This window comes from Centropristis striata, chromosome 7 (assembly GCF_030273125.1).
Source record: "Centropristis striata isolate RG_2023a ecotype Rhode Island chromosome 7, C.striata_1.0, whole genome shotgun sequence".
NCBI classification, from domain to species: Eukaryota; Metazoa; Chordata; class Actinopteri; order Perciformes; family Serranidae; genus Centropristis; species Centropristis striata.
The window spans coordinates 9,583,866-9,604,653 of record NC_081523.1 but is presented as its reverse complement, the minus strand read 5'-3'; the positions used below and the strand labels follow the sequence as shown (position 1 = coordinate 9,604,653).

The following is a 20,788-nucleotide window of genomic DNA, read 5'->3' as shown; positions in this document are numbered from 1 at the left end:
CACACACACACACACACACAACTGTGTTGCAGCCAAATAAATGAGCCGGCACTCCTCGGGCCTAATAGTCTGGCTGTAATTAACATTGTCATAGTGATAATAGCCATTTATCCCTGACATATCACACACACACACACACACACACACACACAGTCCAAAACCTCTATCTTGTCTAGGCAGCTCGCCCAGCTGTCACCTCCCTCATCTGTCTCTCTCTCCCTCCCTCCCACCTCCCCTCCCTTTTCTCCTCCTCCTCTTCAGTATTTAGACCTCATGATCCTCCTTTTCATGTTTTCACATTTCCCCCCTCTTTCTATCATTTTTCTGTCCTCTTTGTGCCATCTTCTTTCTCCTCTCTCCACTCCATCATCTCTCTTCCTTTCTCTCACTTCCTTTTCAAATATTTGAACCACATCCTTCTTCTTTTTACCATCTTTCTCCTTCTTTCTTAACCTTTTCCTCCTCACTCACTCAGTCTTTCTGTCTCTGTTCAACATGCTGTGTCCACTCTGCAGCACAGTTTAGTCGGCAGCGAACTGTGTGTTTTATGCAAGTTTTTCCACCAATTTTCTACCACAACAACAAAGACGGGCGTTTTTTTGGTCGACAAGCATTGAACCAAACACTGGGAGTTCCTAAAGCAGTTTGACTGCTATATACGCCTGGTTCAGGTAAACAAACAGAACCAGCAGACAGCAGAACATCCACAGCAGGTAATCAGAAAAAAAAAGACCAGCCAGGTAAAAGGTGACCAGATAATGGGCACAGGCACACAAAGGCAGGCGTTCTGGGAGAGAGTCATTTATAGCCTTCCTTTACTGAGGTCAGCTGATTAGAGGACACACATTGTCCCAAAATACACACATTCATTATTGCTGTGGAGAGATGTCACAGTGGTGGTCAGTTGTCAGTAAATTGGGGGTTTGGTGCCTCGTTCGGGTGAACTGGCATCTCCCCAGCTACCAGTCCACACTGTCAGAGCTGGATTTGGTCCCCAAGCCAAGTCTGTACAGTAACTGCCGTCTCAAATTATAAACAGTTAACAGAAGTTCAATGAGGGTGATCACTTTGCATCTAGCTGAGACTGAACAGATAGAGTCCCGGTCGGTTCTTGCGCATTTCTGCAGAACAGAACAGATGTTGAAAAGTCTTGCTTTTCAAGATTGTTAACGATAAATCACTAAATCAGCAAGAATCTTTGAACGTTTTAACAGCATATAGTGGATATAAAAAGTCTACACACCCCTGTTTAAATACCAGGTTTTTGATGTAAAAAAAAAAAAAAAGGAGACAAAGATAAATTATGTTAGAATTTCTTCCACCTTTAATGTAACCTATTACATGAACAATTAAGTTGAAAAACAAACTGAAATCTTTTAGCGGGAAAAATAAAAAACTTACAATAACCTGGTGTGCACACCCAAACTCATACTTTGTTGAAACACCTTTTAGGTGTGTAGACTTTTTATATCCACTGTAGATAGTTTGGGCAAAATAATGCCACCTGGAGTTTCCCCTCCCACCAAAGTGGCTACCAGCCAGTTAACTCCCAGCTTCCAGTCAACCTCCAGGCACTGGGAGTAGCCTTCCCTAACTGTGTGCATGCCTAGATTCCACTGTAAATATTCTCCGTGCATTTAACTACAGCTCGCCAAGGTTCAATATGTCTGCTCTCTCCTCTCTGCGTTTGGCCTCCAAGACCCGCCCTCTTGAGTTTGGCAACCAATCTGTACACAAATGACAACCTGTGACAGTGTTCAGTTTGCAGTTAAGGAGAAAAAAACATGCTAAACTAGAAAATGTGACACAGTTCTCATTATGGTACTGAAATACCAGAAACAATAGTTCTCTTGAATAACACAGTAACCATGGCAACAATTTGTGTTTGGTTTTACGGCTAACTGAGATCCGATCATACCAACTGGTGTCACTGGCTTCTTCGATGAGTGGTGAATAAAAATCTGCAGCATCACACACACACACACACACACACACACACACACATGCAGTGCACTTTCACACACCTCTACATGCACACACATGTTTTTATTCAACATTCAAAGACAACCACACACTGATATACACACATGCAGACCGTCTGTGTTCACAGACTTAAGGGCCTGATGTGATATTGGCAATGCAACAGTTTGCACATTAGAAGGACAGTCTCTAGTAAACAGTATTGACTTATGTGGCACCGGGCAGCCGCTCTGCTGAATCACAATATCACTTGAAGTCGAGGCTCATTTACTTCAACAAGACCAAATGCAAAAAACAAGCCATTTCCAGAACTTCTCTCTGAGAAGAGAGAGGGAGACGTACTCTGAAAGAAATAGAAATGTTTAAAGTCAAACGGTTTGTTGTAGGCTAAGGTAACAGTGGGTCTTTTCCCACAACAACTTTACGTGAGAAAATATCTATTATGTGTATATTATTATAGAAATGACTTGCAAAATCATTTAAGTGTTTATATATTAAAAAAGAACACTTTTAAATGCTGAAGTTACCAAATAGCTACATTTCTCTTTTCTAACTCTTATTTCTATTCTCTAAATCATTTGCCTCTGGCTAGTGGGCAAGCTTAATTTCCTGCTGTCTTTTGGTACCAAGATTACCTGAGTTAAGAGAGATGATAATGAAGATGAAGATCACAAATGTAATGTTTTATCAGTTTAACTGTTTGGCTGTAAAGCAGTTACTGCTCTTTAGCTGTGTAGGGGAACAGGATTTTATAGTAAATAGTGAAGTATGCCTTGAAGAGGGTTCAGTTTATTAAGCAACAAAAAGTTTTGCTCATGATAAAAGTTGCCAATAGCACAGCCTATTATCCACACCTAACAATATTACTCATGTTATATTACTTGCTGTAATTCTTTGCACGGAATATAACTTTTTTTTCTTGCAGTTGATTAACAATAGCCATCTTCTGCACACACAAAAACTGTGGCAGTGGTTAGTTAGTTAGTACACTTTGAAGCTTTAATAAGCTTAATAGCTTTAGTTGCCTTACCTTAATATGCATGTTATTATCGTAAAGCAGCAGGTATACATGTAAAGAAGAGACTTGTGGGCACCAATAGAGCCCATTTTCACTCAGATGTCTTGGGGTCAGAGGTCACTGGGCCACTTTGAAAACTGCCATATCTTCACTAAAGGAGCCTAACTTTAGCGTGTTATTTCACCAACGTCCCGACTAGATATCATGGCATTGTTGTCCCAATGGATCCCTTCGATCTTCTAGTTTCATATGATGCCAGTTTCTGTTCTATAGCTAAGGGCTCAACCATAACTTAACCATAACCATAAACCCTATGTCGTATTAGATGAAGTCTATTATCATAATTTGTAGTAAAGTGAAGTAAAGTGTGTTCAGTCAAAACAATCGCATGATAGATGTGTCTATGTGAATACTTGGACTTCTTACAGTCAGCATGTGCAGTACATTAAGGCACTTAAATCTGAAATAGTGTCCGGGGCGCCACAACACACACACACACACACACACACACACACACACACACACATACACACATACAAACGTGAAAGCGCACACACATGAAGAAAGTACGATACACTTGATGTGTTTAATGGGTCTGTAGTAAATTGCAGCTAAGTGCCTTCAACCAATTTTCCTTTCACAGCTGAGCCCTGACACACACACACACACACATGCTCAAGCACACACACTCACACAGAAAACATTTTGTACTTGTACAGGTTGGACAGATGTGGTATCAGAATGAGACAGAGAAAAATAGCTAGATAATTAAAGAATACATATTTTAGATGGATTCATCTTCCAGGCAGGTATCTGCATTAATATATATGTGTTGCATCTCAAAGTCAAAAATATATGTTTCTATCTATCAAATAAGTCTGGTATTTAAAGTGATGTCATGTGCTAAGCATGCCTTTGGTCTAGTAGCCATAATTATATTGTCTAGATATCAGCTTTCATCTTTAGTTGGTGTTTATCTTAATTTAGCTGTTTTTAATGGAACTTATTTTATACTAATCTATATTTCAGGATTTCCAATTTTTGCACTTTCGGATTACCGTTTCATATCCTTGGATATAAATACAATTTGCATATGTTGTGAGATTGAAATAACACCTTGAAAAGTACATAAACCAAGTTTATGGCAATGCAGCAAGATAACTGGACTTGAAACAACCTCAATTAATGTGTGAACCCAGCCGTGAAAATGGAATTGGAGCAGTAACATGCTGAACATCTGATTTGCACACATGCACACCTTCACTGACTTTATCGCTTTATTAATGCCATATATAATGCAATAAACAACATACATGCATGACCTGTAATTTACTTTACTGGCCTCTTGCCGCTGCCTCTCATTACAGATGTAGATTTATGTGACCTTTTTATCTCCCATGCAGACACACACACACATACAAGATACCTTAATGTTTAAATCTGTTGCATTTACACACAGTTAAAAATACATAACAAAACATGGATTTCAGGTAAGAAACAGGTGAGGAAGAGCAGGGACATTAAGCATGGAAAAGTGAGATTAAGATCCAAGAAAAAACATCTAAAAAGAACCAATGTAATGAGACAAACACAGTATAAATGCTAAATGCTGTTCTTCTTCTTGTCTTTATGAGCAGTAAGTCTTTCTGTCTCTTTATCATTCTGCTCTGCTCTCTCATATACTGTACATACACTCAGATGAACACACTATTTAGTGTTTCACTGCTTTAACCCTGGTCAAACACTCAATAAACCATCCCATTACAGTTCTTCCCCTCAAACTGTTACTTAACCTGTAGCCTGTTCGTATATCTCCACTAGTGTCAAGACATGGAAGAAGGTTCTTAATGATAAAAATAGCTTCTTCTTCTCCTCTCCCTCCTCCTTGAACCCTTTTCTCTCTCTGTCCTCTCAACATGCCTGTCTTGCAGTCTTTTCTTTTATATTACACCTACCAAGAAGGTCTTTTTTTTTAATTGCTTTGTGTGTTTGTTTGTCAGTGGGATCACAGACATTTTGCGAATTACGAGGCGGATACACAAATTATTTTTCAGTTTCATTTATATTGGGAGATAGAGCATTTGTGCTGTGGTCATGTGGTGTCAGCATAATCGGGAAAATAAGATCCCAACTGTAAAAATTTGAGACTAGTCTCCCTCAAAAATGTTTTTACATGCAGCACAATTCAACTCACATTTACGTTTTAGACTATCCTCGGCCGCTATCTTGCTGACTGATATTAATGATTGATGACATAACTTACTTAACTTTGTTGCTCACGTCACCCTCATAACTGCTTCACTTACAGCATTTACACTGCTGATTAAAAGTTTGGGGTCACTCATAAAATGTTTGTGTTGTTTTTTATGAAAACAAACTGTTTTATTCATGAAATGAGTTATAAAATTGAAAATATAGTAAAGGCATTGACAAGGGTAGAAATAATAATTTTAATTTGTACAAATCTCCAACTTTACCTCTAGATACTCAACTACCTGTACCTGAGGAAGGATATTGCTTCTCAAATCAGCACAAAACACTTATTTTTATTTTAAAAAATTGCGCTTTTCTTTCAAAAATAAGGACATTTCTAAGTGACTCCAAACTTTTGAGCGGTAGATTCATTCATTTCCTGTTTAAACTGTCCTCAAGACCTAGGTCAGTGGTTTGTAGCCTAAACTCACCGAAACTGCAGCCTTTTTTACAATTGTGAACCATATGTGTCTGTATATGGACGTGAGTGCTATTTTTAGAACAAGCCTTTTGTATTGGAACAAATGGTTAATTTAGAGATCAATAGCATCACAGGAAACACAGGAAATGGTCAGTGGCAGTGTTGTTAATGCCAATTAAGTGTTGCAGCTTCAGTTCAACTTCAGCCCTGAATGCTACGAGAGTAACTGTAGGGTGTTTGTTAACTTCACAATTAGCTAATGCTTAATATGTCAATAAATAAAGTGGCTTTAATGTATTTTCATGTCGTTTGGTGGCTTTGTTTCAGCAGACTTTGCTGTTTGCTTAACGCATGTCAGTATGTGCCCCTGTGTGTGTATGTCAGCATGGAATATAGCCAAAGGACCTAATTAATTGATTGCTTTTGATTTAACACAATGTCCCCTGTCTGTGGCTATACACACATATATACATCATGTAATTGGGTGGGAACAAGTGTATGTCTGGACAACTTTTCCCACTAACTTTACAGATAAATTGTGCCAAACACACTGCAGCTTCCTCTGACTTACTTTAACTCCGAAATAAACTAAATAGAAGTCATTGTGGTGCACAGCGTTACATGTACATGACATTCACCAAAAAAAAACACCACAGGGCATGATTTTCTTCTTGTTGTTTTTTGTCCATTTCTTCTGAAATCACACAATTTAGAGATTTTAATTCATTACGGGGAGTTGCAGAAAAAAACAGCCCAAGGCTACAGTGTTTGTGTTATCAGACTGTGGTGAAAAGGTCACAATGAGAGCAAAGGGAGACTCAGAGTCGTATTTGTTCCGAGCAATTTCCCCCAAATGAGAAACTTGACAATTTAAACAACGGACAGAAAAGTAGATAGGGTAGATATGTTTTTGTATGTGTGTGTATGTGTGTTAATGTCAGTGCATTTACTGGAAACACTGTCATAGATCAGATGGTGGTGCTTCCATTTTGACTGGAAGAGATTCCTGTGTGTGTCTGTGTGTGTGTACGAGAAAGAGAGAGTGAGAGTAAGAGACGGAGAGAAAGAGAGAGAAAGAGAGTGATAGACCGACAGAGACGGAGGGAGAGACAGAAAGAGAACTGCTTACATACTCTTATTGTAAGTCACAGTTGGAATTGAATTTGTACAGAAGAGCAAAAAGCTCCAGTTTTTCCACTGTGTCAACTCTTTTACAACAGTGTGTGTGTATGTGTATGTGTGTGCGTGTGTGTGTGTGTGCTCCTGTGATGGGTGGTCTCGCTCTAGTTGCTTCACTTTAAATCGCACACACCTTATACGCCACACACACACACACACACACACACACACACACACACACACACACACACACACACGGTTGCATGGATAAGCTTCATTGAAGAGAGAGGCTGTTTCCTAGACTTCACCTCTCTCTGCAACATGCACACACAGACATATTTGTCAGTGCACACTGGGTGCATGTCTGCACACACACACACACACATTTTTTTTTCTCTCTACTGCTCCCTCTTTCTCTCCAAGTCTCTCTGACTCACTCATGCTCACACACACATGTACAGCCACGAACCTACGTGAACTCCCATTCATTCATACACACACACACACACACACACACACACACACACACACACGTACAGCCAGGAACCTACGTGAACTCACATTCATTCATACATAGAAATACTTGACACACAAGACCTCACCACTCACACACACACACACACACACACTCACACTCACACACACACACCTCCTCTGAGCTTATCTCGGTGCAGTGTGGAGCAGCTTTTGAAGGCAGTGGGGAGCCAGTTGTTGACGAGCCACTTAATAATTCCCTTGGACAGGCATGAAATTCTTTCCTTTTCTCTCTCTGTCTCTCTTTCTGTCTCCTTTGCTCTCGCTCTAATATTTTTCTTCCTGCTGTGTTTTTATCTGTTTTTTTTTTTCACTTTCTCTTTTTCTAATTTTCTGCTTTGTTTTTTTTTCCACTCTACTCTCTTCCCTCAGTCATTTCTGTCCTCTCTGTATCCTGCTGTCTGTGTATTTGCTAATGCAAGTTGTTATTATCATGAAGGTTAATAAGGTACTCGCCATGATTGTCTGCTTGTCGAGTAAAGCACGGGCGAAAAACAAGGCAGGTTTACTTGCATTCGACCGGCACTGGACCGATTCATGTTAGATGTCTGTGACAGATTGATCTCCTGCTGTTACCAACAACAGCTTTAGTTTATTTAAATTGAATATAATTCAATTACATTCCCCTTTGCTGTTAGACATGCTTGTCCGCCAACTCTCACTAGAGTCTGTCGTGTCCAACACAGATCGGAGGGAGGGTCACGGACTCAGGTCAGCTGATGCTTGCTGACCCATGCAAATGGACTACCAATTAAAATTAAATCTGTGCCAGGGAAGATCTCAGAATGGGGATTTATTTAAGTGGGGCTGTATGAGGTACTTATCCATAATCAGTGTATTACCTACAGTAGATGGCGGTTGGCACACGCCCCCAGTTTGGAAAAGCAGACAGGAGGACAGGAATGTACTGCAGCTAAATCTGTTTTAGCTACAGGAAAATATGGTTTAAGTGTATATTATACCTACAGTCATGGAAAAAATTATTAGACCACCCTTTTTTTCTTCAGTTTATTGTTCATTTTAATGCCTGGTACGACTAAAGGTACATTTGTTTGGACAAATATAATGATAACAACAAAAATAGCTAATAAGAGTTTACTTTAAGGGATGATATCTAGTCATATTTCCATGGTTTTCTTGATAATAAGCAAAATCATTACCAAGAAAGCCATGGAAATATGACTAGATATCTTCCCTTAAAGTAAACTCTTATTAGCTATTTTTGGTGTTGTCATTATATTTGTCAAAACAAATGTACCTTTAGTCGTGGCTATTCCAACATAAAAAGTGATAATGTACATTCACTGAGTGAATATTTAGAAAATAAGACATATATTTCTCGCAAGAAATGTGATCAAAATCCATTATTATGCAGAAACTAAGTCAAAATATTTATTTTTTTTTCACAAAAAATGAGAGAACTGTCCTCCGTGTTATTTGTTCTGACCGCCGGGACCTTGAAAGCCACGTGACTTGGACCACGAATAGCCAAGGGATATGACTGTCATTAACTTGCATTGTAGCGAAATCCGTGTCAGTTTCACAGAAATTTGAGTGATTCCGTGGCTATTCCATGGATTTTGAGTTCAGTGAATCCGTGGCTATTTCACGGATTCCTGTGAGACCAGGTTCGAAAATTACTAGATGTCATACCTTAAAGTAAACTCTTATGAACTCTTATGAACTCTTTTGAAGTATATTATAGATCATCATTATATCATTTTATCATTATCATTATATTTGTCCAAACAAATGTTGTAATAGTTGTACCAGGCATTAAAATGGACAAGAAATTGAAAAAAAACAATGGTCTAATAAAAAAAATTCCATGACTGTATATCATATAATATTTGCACCACTCTGCCTTGCCGTCAGACAGCCCTGTTTGAGTATATTTGGGGAGAACTGAAGTTGGTCTAGGCCCTAGGAGCTACATGGCGGCACTCTCACCTCACAGCAAGAGGGTCGCAGGTTTGAAACTCGGCTTGCAGCTCTTCTGAGTGGAGTTTGCATGTTCTCCCCGTGTCAGCATGGGTTCTCACCGGCTCCTCCAGCTTCCTCCCACAGTCCAAACACATGCAGCTTTAGTTCAACTGATGACTCTTAATTGCCCGTAGGTGTGAATAAGAGCGTATATGGTCGTCTGGTAGCCTGAGTTTAGATAATAGCTTGAGGATAATTAATTAATTTCATTGTTCTATGCTTTTGTCACCAGACAAAAAACAATAATTTAATCTAGAAAAGCACAGGAGTGACCAATCAACCGCTGCCTTGATTGTTTATTTTGTTCGGGTGATTATGTGACTCCGGTGAATCCTTACAAACCTTTTTAAACACCAGAAATTCACACAATAACACAAACAAAACTAAACAAAGGAGGCAGCGGTAGAGCAGCAACTGCTGTGTTCTGTGAGGAAAAATTAATGTTTCTGTTAACGGAGTTTGGTGGCTATGACAAGAGCATAGATAACAGCTTCAGTTCACATAAACTCTACATAAAATGAAATGGAGCAGTCTGATGGCAAGGTAAAGCAGTGAAAATATTCTAAATATAGTGTACACTTCAACTGATATTGAAGAGTGTCTCCCTAAAACTGAAGCATTGTATAAAAACTTTTATTGTTCTGCCCTGTAGTGAGGATGGATTCTTCTTTTTTGTCCATATATTTATACTTTTATTATATTCTGTGCTTTGATCCATTTCAGCTACCGTATGATACAACATACAGCACTTCTTTCTGTAGCCTTGATTCAGATAAAACCACGTATCGACACTCAAAGTGTAACTATTTAATGGTCACTGTGTTGCCAGTTTAAATTCACCATCAGTTCAAGGAAGAAAATCAGATGTAGGGCTTTTGCAGGGGGAGCAATAAAATGCATGAATATCATATACCTTTATTATTTTACAGAAAATGTGTTTTCCTGCATGTTGTCATTATTTTGGCCTGTGGTGCAGGTTGCAGAGATATAAACATGATATTATCTGTGGCACTACTATGGCCTCCAAGAGGCCACTGCTCCGCCATACACACATACATATTAACATACACGTATAGGCTACATACTAACATAAACACATTCACTCCTTCTCTTTGATTTTTATCCCTCCATCTGCTTTCCTCCCCTCGAGGCGGAAGAAGAATCTTTCCGTTAATTCGTCATTTTTTTTCCCTGCACGTCTACTTTCTTTGTGCCCTTCATCTTCCTCTCCTGCGCTCCCGCTTTCATCTTTCCATGCTTTTAATCCTGTTTGTCCCCACTTCTTCCTCTCCTCCTCCTCCTCCTCCTCACCTGTCTCTCACCTTCAACCTGCAGAACTCTCTTCTGTTGTGTTATATATCTACAGTATCTATTTATGATTTCAGGCAAGGCTGAGCAGAGTAGAAAACTAAGAATTAAAGATTAGAAAGAGTCTTTCTGTGCATGTTCGTGTGTGTGTGTGTGTGTGTGTGTGTGTGTGTGTGTGTGTGTGTGTGTGTGTGTGTGTGTGTGTGTGTGTGTGTAAGACAGATCTCATTAAGTAAAGGTCACAGTGGTGTGTGGCAGAGAGGGATATGGCATTAGGCAACTTGTCACGGGTCACATGTGCTTAAACTTTTGAGTGTGTGTGTGTGTGTGTGTGTGTGTGTGTACCCTGATGTGTGTTAGTCTTCCTTCTGTTTCTACATCTTTATAAGGGTTTCTATAAACAGCTACAGTGTAGCTGTGTGTCTAAATGTCTGATCTCATGTGATGTTCATGGCTCTGTGTGTTAGTTTTCTTGTGTTTGTGTGTGTGTGTGTGTGTTTGTACCAACATCTTGCATCATCAACACCTGCACTAAGCCTACCTGTGTGAAAGCAGGTGTTTTAATCTCTGGCTCCTCTTGCCAACCTGTCAAAGCATGTGTGGGAAGTAAGTTTATTTAAAAAATAATGGAAATTTTCAGTTTCCTTTTTTTTATACCCAATGAATCATCGTAAAATCCCCCATATTTTTTTAGTTTAACTATAAATGTTTTTTAATAATAAATATGTATAATATATTTGTATTATTATATATTATAATATTTGATTAATATATATATATATATATTTTTTTTTTTTTCTTTTTTTCTTTTTTTTTTTTTCTCCAAAACTTTGTAGTGAATAACCCGAAAAAAGTTGAGGCACATGTATAAAACAGCAAGGTTTTCAGTTTCAGCATAAAATACACTGTCTTTGTACAGTGTATTTTGTCTTAGTACGAATATATGCTACAAAGGATTAAAAATTGATTGCTTTCTGTTTAATCTACATTTTAGACCATATCCCAGCTTATTTTGGACTCAGGGTTATAGATAGTAGCTAAAACCAGCTCCACCACTAGCCGACAACATCATATTACACACAAGGACTATTTTTTATTAAGGACGATTTTTTATTAATATATATATATATATATATATATATATATATATATATATATACATATATATTAATAAAAAATAAAAAATATTTATTCAGCAGGGAAGAAGAACAGGTTCGTAGCAGGTCAGAAACATCAGCATACAGTGTGTCTGAAACCATTTTAGTGTCTGTAAACATGCAGTGAACTCTTCTTCACTTCTCTGTTGGCATTCTATATGCACGGCTGAATTACACTAGAGTCAAATACTGTAGCAGACACACGCAAACACACTCCCCATCCAGAAACAGTGGGCCCAGCGAAACACCCCGTAATCAGGCTTGTGTGTGTGTTGGCGGTGATAAATGCCCCCTTGGAAACTCAATGCCAAATAATCAAGATTGACGCTGGCACACTGAGCTCTGAGGTGTGTGTGTGTATGTGTGTATGTGCTGGTTTCTTTGTGCTATTTTTGTTGGAAAGATCTAATCAGATGTAATCATGCTGATTACATTAGTCGTGAAGTTCATAATCACCTCTTTTTTTCCCCTCTCCCTCCTTCATTTAAAACTCTCCCCTGGTCGCTGTAACTTGTTTATTCCTGTCTCTGCTCATGCATCTTCAGCCATTTCTTCTTTCTCATGCACCACTATACTACGGTATACCTCACACACACAGCAGCACCTGAGTTTGTATTTATGGCATCGAAATAGAAACAAAGAAAGTTTACTGTGTCCCAAACTTTGAGTGTAAATTGGAAAGCAGTTGGAGAGAAAATGTTAGAAATTAAGCCATTAAAGCTGGGAAAGCAGATACGTCGTTTTGTAGTATTTGTAGTTTTTTCCACCTATTTTCGGTCTCTTGGCCAATGAGATGCATCAGAATACATGTGGGAGTGTCGCAATGCAACATGGGGCTTTTCCAGAACTTTGAAATCATCACCAAAAAGAGACACAAAATGACTAAAAAAAGACACAAAGAGACACAAAATGACCAAAAAAAGACACAAAATGACTAAATACAGATACAAAATGACCAAAAAAAAGACACAAAATGACGAAAAACAGATACAAAATGACCAAGAAAAGACACAAAGTTACCAAAAACAGACACAAAAAGACTAAAAAAAAGACACAAAGAGACACAAAATGACCAAAAAAAGACACAAAATGACCAAAGAAAGACACAAAAAGACACAAAATGACTAAATACAGATAAAAAATGACAAAAAAAAAGACACAAAATGACAAAAAACAGATACAAAATGACCAAGAAAAGACACAAAATTACCAAAACAGACACAAAAAGACTAAAAGAAAGACACAAAAGAGAATACATGTGGGAGTGTCGCAATGCAACATGGGACTTTTCCAGAACTGAAATCATGGTGGAAGATGACTACAGCGGAGGGAGCTCAGATATAACAGCTACAAGCTCTCAAATACTTGAGGCTGAAAAATCTATTATTTAGTAGGAAGCGTTGACACTTCTGTTGAATTTCCAGAAAAACTTCAGGGTTTAGGGGGTTATTTTAAAATCGGCAAGAGGTTTTACAGGCATTTTTTCCAGGCGTTTTAGGCCTAAATGGGTTAAATGAGAAAACTCACTTCCACTTAAAATAGTTTAAGACATGTTTTTAATGAACTTTGCTCAAATTCAACACAAAATTTTGAATCTATCTTATCTATGTCTTTAACATGTTTATTGTTACTTCTCATACAAGGCTATAGTACAATAGCATTGTATAGTGTACTAACTGTAATATGGAGCATACAGGAAGAAAGAATGTGTTCAAGAATGTTGTCTTTTTTAAAGAAACTTTCTCTTTCTTTCTCTCTGTAGGACACGGAGGTGGTGAACACGGCTATTCTTACAGGTCGGAGGGTTGCCATGCCGATCAAACTGGTTACTGTGGAAACCGACGGGCAGGTGAGGGAGGTGGACGACTCAGTGACCTGCAGCTCGACAGACGTGGACGTGGTCAAGGTACGTGTTCAAAGAACAGAGAGAGAGAGAGAGATGTATTTGAGAATAATACATTAAGTTGGCTCATATTTCTACACACACACACAGCTAAAATGATCTAATTCATACACTGAGACAACCACATATTTACAGTATATTAGACAGTCCAAGGTCTGAAGGCTCATTGTTAATAACTTTTCAGGTGTTCTTTAACTAGATGAATTACACATTTCAGTTTGATGTGATTTCTATTGGTCTGCATTGCTGCCTGCAGTGCATTCTGGGGGAAGACAGCAAATTAAGCCTCTTGATATTTTGATTGAGCATGTGCCAAAGTGAAAAATGGACTCAGGCAATTCACAGAAAGTCTTAAGTCACGGTCTGCCAGGTAAGTAGAAATTGGATTAAGGAATCATTTTTTTCATGCGCTTGGTAAATACAAACAACGTTTAAAAAACAGGGAAGAAATCATAATAATGTGAGGAGATAAATGTGGGGGTATTTTACACAGCAGGGGATCCATCTTGAATCATCATTATAATCTAAAATCCTGGAGGATTTGTGTTGTAATTCACTTTGTGCAACAGAGCATAATGAGACACTTATCACAGTGCGCCGGCCTTTGAGATCTCACCTTCTGTTTACTGAATGTCATGTAAAAATGTTGCACTTATTTGGCCATAAAAGCAACAGTTTTGAACAGTTTTTTTTTCTGAGCTGAAAAAGAGAACAAAGGTTAATTACATTTGGTTCGGTGGTTTGATAAAGTAAAGCTGAATTAATAAAGTGCCATAAAACGATTCCGAGCAGTTAAACGGATCATTAAAGGAGGATTTCTGTTTGATCTACATCTTAGCCCCATCTTCAAGAAAAGGGATTTTATAAAGGTTGTATTCTCAGCTTCTTAGAAAATAGTTCTAGTAGCAGGTTGCATCAAAAAATAAGTATGGCATTCAGCTGATTAAAAGTGCCCGGTGGAGTTGTAAACAAAGTTTCTGTTTACATTCAGTGTTACTGACCAAAACACACTGTGTATACCCCTGAGGCATCGCAAATATGTTAAATGCATTTCCTTTGATTTAAAAAAAAAAAATGCGGCCCATATTTATTTTCTAGACGTCTTTTTCCCTTCCGTTGCATTGCTGCATTTCATGCTAAAGCTCAGCATACATGGTCAGCTGGTGGAGCAGGTACAGAGTTTTAAGTGTCTCGGGACAGAGATCGACCTGATTCTCCTTTTCAAATCATGCTAACTCTGTCTACAAGAAGGCACAACACCATCTTCACTTCCTCAGGACACTGAGGACTTGTAACATCAGCAAAGACATTTTAACACTTGTTTGCAGATCACTCATTGAATCCACTCTCATCTGAGTCAATATCACTATAAAGTGCCTTTTGGTGTCCTCATCAGAATTGCTCAGTCATCATGAAAATGTAGCAAAATAATGAAACTCTGAGGTCTAATTATAAATGACCAAACATTCACATAAAAATATCAGGGCAATGATAAGTCTCCTAAATTGTATTTCCTTCATTTTATAGATTGGATGTATGTGATTTTGGCATGTCCCACACACTGATACTAATTCAGAAAAAAATTACATGGTTATATTGTCCACAACAAGTTATTTGATAAAACGATTCATTTTTTTATCATATATATTCTATTTTCATAATCATATAAAACATTTTTCATGTGCCTGAAATAGCAGTCCACCCTGTCATTGTGGGATAACTGCCCCTTTAAGAAACCCTATGACTCTCTCAGTTTGTCTTTCTTTAATGGAGGCTGAAACAGTGGCTAGTTATTTACTCTTATATTTTGTAATTTTCATCATTATGTGTGTAGCTGAATGTTGTCAAGCTTAACATGTCCACACTGTCATAGTGAAATATAAATTAATATAAAAACCTTTCTGAAATTTGAAATATGTTTGCTAAATAGTACACAGTCAACTTGCTAACTGAGTCATGTTGCTAACTGAATGTCCATCCATGCTAAATTAAAATCTCAAAGCCACCTTATGGTGATATTGACTAATCTATAACATCTCATCCTTCTTCACTACCACCACCAAAACAAACCTCTCCCGCATAATAAATCAGGCCAGAAAAATAACCAGAACAGCCCAACACAACTCCCTCTGACTGACAGACGATACAGAACCCGACTGGCCTGGAATACCATTTACAAGAAATCATTCATCCCCTCTACAATAACTGTCCTAAACAGCACAAAATAGGCGGCACTGTTTTATCTTTTGTTGTGTGTGAATGTGTTTCTAAGTGTATTTGTGATGAAGGCGTGTCAAAGACAAATTTCTGTTTTGACTGTAGAACAGACAATAAAGTTCTATCTATCTATCTATCTATCTATCTATCTATCTATCTATCTATCTATCTATCTATCTATCTATCTATCTATATATCTATATATCTATCTATCTATCTATCTATCTATCTATCTATCAATCCATCTATCCATCTATCTATCTATCTATTTATCTATGTTTATATCTATCTATCTGTAGTGTAGAGTGTTTTTCCATCTATCTATCTATCTATCTATCTATCTATCTATCTATCCATCCATCCATCCATCCATCCATCCATCCATCCATCCATCCATCCATCTATCTAAGCTAACTGTATGCAAACGCATGAGAACGTGCGTGCATTTTTGATTGAGATCGTTTTCTTTAATGAAACAAAGGTTAAGATTGCTGCGTGCACAAAACTCCACTTTCTAAACTTCGATGTCATCACTATCTTGCTTTTCTTTTTGACTTTGTAATCATTTCCTCAGTGTTGGCTTAATCCCCTCCACAAGGAGGTCAGATGTCAGGGTCAGTTGGGAACTGGCAGAGCTCCAGTGTCCCTCTGAAGGACTCTTGGGCAGGATGGAGTTTCAACCTGCTGCAAAGACACTCTGCCACCAGAACTAACAGAATTACTGTACTAATTAATAAAAACAGAAATACCTTTACAGGAACGAGCCGATGCCAGGAAGTGAAGATTGATTCCTCCTGTACTACGTCTCCCGATGCCCTCAGGGCCTGAAGTGAAACGCACCCTTGCTGTGACAGTTTCAATATGAAGCCAATTTCCTGGTACAAGCCGACAGGAGTGGTGCTGTTTAAGTACGATCAATAACAACACAGGGAAAATGGAAGGAACTCATTCAGATAGATGTAATGTCGGCGCTCTGTGTATGTATGTGGGTGTGTTTGTGTGTCCATGTAGAAGGAAAGAAAAGTGTATGAAAGGGTTTAGAAAAGGGTGTATGTGTTTCTGTGTCCTTGTGAGCATACATGTGTGTGAAACAGGGACACAAGGACAGTAAAGTGTTTAAGTGAGATCTCTATCGACAAAGACACAAATAGATGCCTATATGGACACAGTGTAACATGTAGATAATAAATATTAACTATACCTGATCTTAAGCGCAACATTTAAACAATAAGCAGTCTAAAGCTGCATTTAGAGAAAGTTTTGCCTCAAAACATTCACCTGATTTCGACTTCTGGAGTATTTTTTTGACTCCGTCTGTGTTACAGCTTAAAGTCAGACTGATTTTAATACTTACCAGCATCTCCAGTCGTTTCTTTTACTTTACTTTAAACTCTTTCTCTGTACAGTTTGCAAAGTGGAGTCTTTGGGATAAGTGCTACATTTTCAATCAAGCTGAAACATGTTCAACTCACACGTCTTCACCTCGTTTTTTAAATACTTGATGCAACTATTGCTTTTTCATTCATTTTCTAAGCATTCAAGGCACCTTTATGTATAATATAAACCAGGGTTTCTTTATATCCTCTGCAAATCAGAGGAGTTGGGTGCAGGTGTAGACACCTACATTACGATTATTCATAGGAAACTGGTGTCTTACCCTGTTGAAGTGTCAGCGTCCACCCTGCTTTATATCACTGAAGTTTCCGGATCAGGAAAAAGAGCCCTTGAATTACTTCAGCATCACATAAGATGTATTAACACAGTTTTCTATCTATAAATACTCATACTTATAAATACTGCCTAAAGCAAGACATTCAGAGAAGTAATGAAAAGGATATTACAGAGGCCTTCAGTCTGACGCATAAAAAAATGTGTTTTAAATAACATCATCCATTAAATAAAGATACATTTCCAAATCTTTGCAGCTGATATTTTCATTTTGATGTGCAGAAAGTGTTAAATGGAGAAAAAAATCCACCAAATATATCACTTTTTGGACAACATATTGATACTGTGAGAAGCAGTGGTATAACACAGCACAGAGGAGAAACTAGAAGCTCTTTGGAAACCTTAAGTCCGTCTTTGTGCTGATTGTATTTGTGTGGAAAAGAGAGTGTGTGTGTGTGTGATAAATGAGTGTTAGCAAACTGTTTGTTGTTTGTTGACATCTGATCTGACGGATACGCCTTCTATCGTAGTTCTTCACACACACACACACACACACACTCGGCGAACACTTTAACACAGACAGCTGTTTGACAATGGCACCCATGGGGTACAGCTCCAGGTAGCTGTAGCTGTCAGTGAGTCACTGTGACAGCTGTAAAGTGCAATCCAGAGAGCCTCCGCAGCACACACAGAGGACGATCATGCCCAGAGCTGCGGCTCTGAGGCAGCACTTTCTCTCAGGCTTCATGCAGAATTTGTCTCTCATGCCAGGATTGGCAGACTCAAACTGCTGCAGGTCCCTAAATATTTGTACAACCAAATACTAAGTTGTCCATTTAGACGTACATAGCTTGATTTAATGCGTGGCTCCTGTTATTTACTATCCTGACGCACCAGATGGTTTGTTACACAGAACCATCTGAGAAGCCGTCATTAGAAGGTGTTTAGAAACGGGCAAGCACTTTCAAGAAATACCTAGCAGGTGATTGGACGAACCATCTGTCTATTATCGTTAGTCCAGAGAAGAGTGGAAATATGTTTTCCATTAAGAAAAGCCTTCAGGGCCATTCTTTCTTCTTCTTTCAATGAATGAACATTCTCCAGTGCTGATGCTATTGGAGCATCAACGCTAATAGGAGCCGCCATTTTTGTGTCACACACACAAATTTAAGACTTTTTTGACTGTGGTAGACCAAATGAGGCACTGATTTATTCATGGCACACACACATATTGGAATAACTCTAATTTACCATTTCTGTCATCACTACTCATGTCTACTTTCATTACCAAGATTACAGTATCTGACAGTTACATTTTTTAAGTTACATATAGCAATCACGGCTTAATAGTGGCACAATATAAATGAAATATAAGGATTCAGTACTTTATTTAAGTCCTTAACTACAAAACTTAAAACAAATAAGCCTTAGGTCATGCCTCTGACTCATTCAGAGGTGACCAATCAGATCCCTGGGCACTCCCCTCGACACTCCCCTGGGCCCACTAGACTTGTGATTAACAAGTCCTTTTTGAACCACAAAATATGTCATGTTGTCTGACCTGGCACCCATTTCAGCAGCATTCTGACTGGTTTCTATATTAGGAATTTAACTTAACTTTCTTTATATCACACTTTATAACACATAAAGACAAAGAGAACAAAAGAAAAGAGGCATGAAATACAGTTAAGTATAAAACACTCGAGGTGACACAATGCACAAAGAGACAACAAACACACATCAAGTCCTCATGGCACACACAAACACACGTTGGAAGAACATTAATATACTATTTCTGTCATGACCGCTCATGTCCACTTTCATTACCAGCATTACAGTATCCAGGCCCGGGGTGGGTAATTGGGAGAATCGGGAGAGTTTCCGGTGGGCTGCTTCACTTTTGGGCCGGCCGATAATTTATTTATTTATTTATTTGACATTTTTCACGTCCATCTTCTCTTAAAGTACGCTAAACACGTTTTGCATTCTGACACCGCAGCCTCAGCATGGGTTGTACCATGCGAGGGAGTTCTCCCCTCCCAAATAAAGTTGGTTGGGTCCATAGCCGTCTTTCCAAAAAAGTTTTCTCAGGTAGGCTACCGATAGCTGGGCCAGCCCTATCTCAACGATACACGTCGGGGAGGATGGATGGGAGGAAGAGGCCAGGAGGGGCTGAAAAAGCCAGGTTGAAGAAAAGAAATGCATTGGAGGAGGATGCTGCCAAATGTGCCAAGCTTACAGATTTATTTTCGAGAGGACAAACACAAGTGGCAACTGGTAAAGAGAGACATAGGCTTAATGCAACGTAACTGTTCGGCTAACGTTGTAACGTGATTAATATCGTTGAAGCGTTGTCAACCTATTCGCAAGCAAAATATTGAATTGAATTAAAATATAAGCCTTTTTATATCACCTGATATATGGCGATTCATAGACTTTGCAAATATTATGAAAATATTGATAACAAAACTCAAACTTGATCTGTGTAGGCTATGCAGTGAAATTATTTTTTCTTTGTAGCTTCTGAGCAGCAGATAAGCCAGTCTCCTGCTGAAAATGATGAGCCCGAAATTTGCAATGAGGAGGCCATGACTACAGGGACAGGTAGAGAAGATAACAGAGTAAACAATATGAATTAAAGTTATTTAATGTAAGAAAGAGCAGTATATGACAGTCCATGATGAACCAATATGCATTATTTGCTCAGATGTGGGCGCAGTAGCCTAAAGGAGTAAACCACCATAATATACCTTTGTGGAAAAATGATAATGGTGCTATTCACAATGTAACTGAATAGTGTAGCTATTGTGAGTTGAACTGTAAACAGTAGTTCAATATGCATCTTTATTGAAGAGTGGGATATGTTTCAAATGCTTTATTTATTTTATGCTTTTGTTAATTTATCAACCTACTGTATCCTTGTGGAATAGTGAAATATTTTTTGTCAACTTCTCAGCTTAAGTGGATTATTATTTAACCTTTACATTATCTGTTGAACCATGGTATTAATAAAAAAAACTACAGGATAGTAAGAGCTGAACTGTTACTTCATTTATCCAATTTCCACTACCATGGAAAAAGTGGGCCGGTCTTGGGCCTGAAATTCCCGGGCTGAAAAGTGGCCCCACTCCGGCCCTGACAGTATCTGGCAGTCACATTTTTTTAAGTTACATATTCCAATCACAACATAATAGTGGCTCAATATAAATTAAATATAAAGATTCAAT

General features: G+C 38.3%; 1 protein-coding gene across 1 annotated transcript in view; it reads left to right on the top strand.

Moving 5' to 3' along the window:
• Window positions 1-20,788, top strand: part of si:dkey-215k6.1 (transmembrane protein 132D) — a 322,832-nt gene that overhangs the window by 246,441 nt on the left and 55,603 nt on the right. Inside the window, exon 6 of the mRNA XM_059336286.1 lies at window positions 13,536-13,679. Coding sequence (XP_059192269.1) covers window positions 13,536-13,679 — 144 coding nt within the window. The remainder of the gene's footprint in view (window positions 1-13,535; window positions 13,680-20,788) is intronic.